The 4,594-nt window shown below is 59.3% G+C and overlaps 1 protein-coding gene across 1 annotated transcript in view; it reads right to left on the reverse strand.

The window, feature by feature from the left end:
* The window catches only part of LOC108512875 (frizzled-8), a 3,304-nt gene extending 2,586 nt beyond the window's left edge, over positions 1 to 718 (reverse strand). Inside the window, exon 1 of the mRNA XM_017848392.1 lies at positions 7 to 718. Within this exon, the coding sequence (XP_017703881.1) occupies positions 7 to 553 (547 nt within the window). The 5' untranslated portion in view covers positions 554 to 718. The remainder of the gene's footprint in view (positions 1 to 6) is intronic.
* Positions 719 to 4,594: the final 3,876 nt, after the last annotated feature.

A 4,594-nucleotide genomic window follows, 5' to 3' on the forward strand; every position in this document is an offset into this window, starting at 1 on the left:
GGCGGCCGTGGCCGCTGCCCGAGGGCGGCTGCTCGCCGGGCGGCGGCGGCGGCAGGCGGCGCGGGGGATTGGGCGCAGCGGTGGTGAGGTCGGTGCGGTTGTAGTCCATGCACAGCGTGTCAGGGTTGCCCTGTTCGGGCAGCCGGTCGCAGCGCATGCGGTCGGGCCAGGCGAAGCCGTACTGACGCATGAGCGGCGCGCAGCCGGCCTTGGCGCGCTCGCACACCGAGCGGCAGGGCGGCAGCGGCTTCTTGTAGTCCTCCAGGCAGATGGGCGTGTACATGCTGCACAGGAAGAACTTGAGGTCGGGCGAGCACTGGATCTCCACCAGCGGCCAGAACTGGTGCACCTCCAGGCCCGCCTCGTCCTGCGTGTCGTGGTTGAACTGGTTGGGCATGTAGGTGTAGTTGTAGCCGATGCCCTTACACAGCGGCACGGTGATCTCTTGGCACGCCAGCTCCTTGGCCGAGGCGGCCGCCGCGCCGCTAGAGCGCTGCAGCAGCGCTAAGGCGGCCAGCAGCGAGGTCACTTCCAACAGGTAACCCCACTCCATGCTGTGCGCCTCGGCCCGGTGCCCTCGCCCTCCAGGCGGCGCGCAGAGGGGTGCGGGGGGGGAGCCCACGAGAGAGCCGGAGACGGGGAAAGCGGGTGATCTGGGATCTCCCTTATGCCTCGCTCGGGAGAGGTGTCTGCTGATAATCTAGCCCCTCGTAGGGGCGCGTCCGCAGCCTAGGCAGGGCCCTTCCGCACTCCTTTCCGCCGCTCCTGGGATTTGAAGGCGGCCGCAGGCGCGCGCCACAGTCCGAAGGTCCGCTCTGCTCGCCCCAGGTCGCGCTCAGCCCTTGCGGCGCAGAGGGTCCGGGCTTCGGCTCATCGTCCCGCGCTCGCTCGCCTACTCTCCGCGCGCCCGACCACTTCTCCCCGCCGCGCTGGGCGGCGGTGACTCCGCCGGGCACAGAGGGCGGCGGCGCTGCAAGTTTCCTCTCGGGCCGCGGTGCGCAGTCAAGATGGCTGGGCCTGGCCGCTCGCCGCGCCGGGTCAGCCCTGGAGGCCACCGCTCAACCCCCGGGGGCTCATGCCCGCCCCCAAGGCCGCGCCACCGCCGCCGCGGGAGTTGGGGACCCGCCTCGGCCCAGGCCGCCGCCCTCTTTCTCCGGCGTCCGTCCTTCGTCCGTCAGCCCCGGGACAGACGGAGCCCCGCCACCGGGAAAAGTCAGCGCCGCGCTCCGTCCGCAGTCGGGCGAGGCGCACGCAGTCTCCTTCCTACTGGACACCCAGGAGCAAATCCAGACCGGAAGGCGGAGTGGACACCTGAGTGGCGCGGCCCGCGCCCAGCCGCCGCCGCCGCCGTCGTCGTCGTCGTCGCCGCCGTCGTCGGTTCGTTCTTCGGCCGCCGCCGGCCGCCGCCGCCGCCGCCCGCCGCCGCCGCCGCCGCCGCCGCCGCCGCCGCCGGCCCCCGCCGCCGCCGCCGGCCCTCCTCCTCCCTCCTCCTCCTCGGCGGCAGCAGCGCCCTTCGCCCAACTCCCGGCCTCCAGGCCCGTGCTCAAGGGCCTTCTCGGCCGCGCCTCATGAATATTTATAACAGGCGCCGGACTCGGCCTCCGGGCCCCCAGCCCTCGCGACCCAATCGCCGGGCGCGGGCGCCGAGTCCACGGCCGCCCCAGGCCAGCCTTCCTTAAGGATGTCCCGATGTCCGCACTGCCTGTGCCCGCCGTCTCTGCCGGATGGAGGTTTTGGTTAACCTTGGATTGGCCGCAGGAGACAGAGTGGTTGGGCCACGGCCTGGGTTCCCCATGCCGCTGGAGTGCGCTCTGATCGGTCTTGCTCCCTTTCCCGAGGTATGCCCTTGGGACAGGGCACAGCGGCGTTTTGGTGCAGCGCGCCGCCTCTCCGCTCGCGCTTTCAAACCACCCAGGCCCCTGCTGCCCCCTCCGCGAAATGCGGGTGATGCTGCGCGCGGCGGGGGTCTCGCGCCTCTGCGGCGCACGGAGGTCTTCGCAGCCCGGCGAGTGCCCAGCGGGAGGCTGCGTCGGGGCCGGTCTGCCGGGCTTGGCCGCCCCAGAAGACCCGGGCACAAGGGCTGTCCTTGGCGATTCTCAGACGTATGGTTTTCTGAGGCTTTGGAATGTGGGGAGGCGTGGCGAGGGGAGGAGTGCGAGTCATTCTAAACTGGAGTCTGGACCGCGGACGCGGCCCAGCGTGAGATGGCCCCCGGGAGCAACCTTGGCGCCCCGCGAGGGGCGCGGGGACAAATGCCCGCCCTGAGACTTTTCTCCCGGGGCCTCCCGCCCTGGTGACCCGTGAAGCCTCAGTTTCCCCACCTCGAGAGTTGGGTGCTCATTAGCACAGATCTCCAAGGGGGCTTTGATAATTGTGAGATAAAATATAGAAAGGCCCCCCCGCGGACGCCGTGCCTTTCTTAGGCAAAAAACATTCAATTTCTTTTTTTAAAAATCAAAACAAACCACGTATAACTTATAAATAGGACAGACTGGAAACTCTGCGGGCTGGATTCCCTGCCTCGCTTGTTTTTTCAGGACGCTCTCATTTCATCCATTCCCAAGTTCACAGCTTTTGCCAGAGCCTCTGTTCTCTGGTGGAGGCGGTGGCTGCGCTCTGGCGCGCGACTCCGGCGCACGGTATCTGCCGCTCTGCCACGAGGCCGCGAGCCGGACCGGCGGCCTGCTTTAGCAGCGCTTGGGCCACCGCCAGCGAACACCGGGCTCCCCGCCGGCTCCGCAGCCACCTTAAGACGGGCGGGCGAGGGGGCGGCCTGCGGCGGCCCGGGCCGGCGGCCTGGCAGTTCATTTACGCCCTGTTTAGGGCGTCCCAGGGTGCTGTCTTTCTCCTGGAATGGCATGTTTATTTTTTTAATGATGTGCCTGTATTCATTTAGCGACTTGTATGGAACTCATGCTGGGGCAGTAATTACTGTTAATCCTCGGGAACAAGCATTTTCAGTTAGGGGCCAGAAGCGTGCTGGTAGAATATTGTTTCTCTCTCTCTCTCTCTCTCTCTCTCTCCTCTCTCCTCTCTCTCTCTCCCTCTCCTTCTCCCCCTCCCTCCCCGTCTCCTCCTCCCTCCTCCCTCCTTCCATTCTCCCCAATCTCCCTCTCTCCCTCTTCCTGCCTCCCTCTCTTCTGTCTTCTTCCCTCTCTCTCTCCCCACCTCTTCGCTCGCTCTCTCTCTCCCTCTCCCACCTCTTTCTCTCTCTCCTCCCTCCTCCCCTTCCCCTTCTCTCTCTCCTTTCCTCCCTCCCTTTTCTCTCCGTTCTCTCACTCTGTTCTTGTTTCAAGATTTTTGCTATTTGCCAGGTTTCATACCGGAACAAGTACAGTTGGAGAGCAAAAGTTGCAGAGGGCGTGGGGACAGAGCAAAACAATTAAAGGCACATTTGAGGCCAGTTCCGGTTTTCGGGGCGCTGCTGGTGGTGGTGGTAGTTGGTGGCTGTCCGTTCAGAAACAACTCTTGTCATAAAACAAAAATAACCAGCAGTATGTGTAGATTGCTTGAGTTGATGGCATCTATGTCTTCCTCCTCTTGCTTTCTGTAGCTCAGTTAGCAACCTCATTATGAAACATGTTACAAGTAGACTGTCAGACCGCACCCTGCCCCAGCGCCCCGTTTTTGGCAAGTTCTGTGTTCTAGACATATCCACCAATCTATAGTTATACCCCACTATCTTTTTTTTTTTTTTTTTTAGTTTTGGTCTAGTTGAACCTCTTTATACTGAAAAGCAACACTTCCTTCCCACATTTGTTTTGGAAAAACTAAAGTCCGTAGGAATTAGGAATTCAAAGGCTTCAGAAATATTTCTGATTCAGCAGAAAACGGGCTATTCAAAAATGCAGACTAGACCTTTACTTGATTAAAAATTTTTTTTCCTTTCCCACCTCCTGCAAATCTGAATTCCCACTTGTATGTTGAATGTAGAAAGTCGCTATCTCTGCCGTTGGCACCTTGTTTCCAGAGGGCGAGTCTCCAGAGCGCATCAGCTGCAGGTAATTGCGGGAGGTTCCAGTGCTGATCTGAGCGCAGCAGTGCAGGCAGAGCCCCAAAGACCAGCAAGGGTGCTGCACTGCCCGCACTACAGATGGGAGGGGCTGGTTTCCAAGAGCAACACAGATGGTGAAAAGTTTCTGTTGCTTTTCTTCCACGGGGAAATGTCAAATAGTGAAGTTTAGAATTACACTACATAAATTTGCTAGAATTGGGTAAAAACAAACTGACATTTGAAAATTGAAGCTGAAAATGGTTGATTTTGGCTGTTAATTAGCTTTAAATTTTTTTTTTTCTTTTGAGACAAGATGAAAGGTTTGATGATGTGGAATGTGGCAATTTTGGGTAAGCATATTAAGTTTGCATGAAAAAATAAGCAGACTAAAGTTCAGAATTTCAAAAATCATATCAGCTATTTGGGAGATCATAGTGATTTGTGAGGTTAAAACCAGTTACATAAAAGTCATGACAAATGTACTTTTAATTGAGAGAATGTAAGAATAGCATTTTACATCTACTATTAAATTAAACGGCTACTTGATAGTCTTTCAGAGGAGAAGGGAGAGACTTCTTTAGCCAATTAGTGTGTAAAAGG

This window comes from Rhinopithecus bieti, unplaced genomic scaffold (assembly GCF_001698545.2).
Source record: "Rhinopithecus bieti isolate Rb0 unplaced genomic scaffold, ASM169854v2 scaffold_30965, whole genome shotgun sequence".
Classification (NCBI taxonomy): Eukaryota; Metazoa; Chordata; class Mammalia; order Primates; family Cercopithecidae; genus Rhinopithecus; species Rhinopithecus bieti.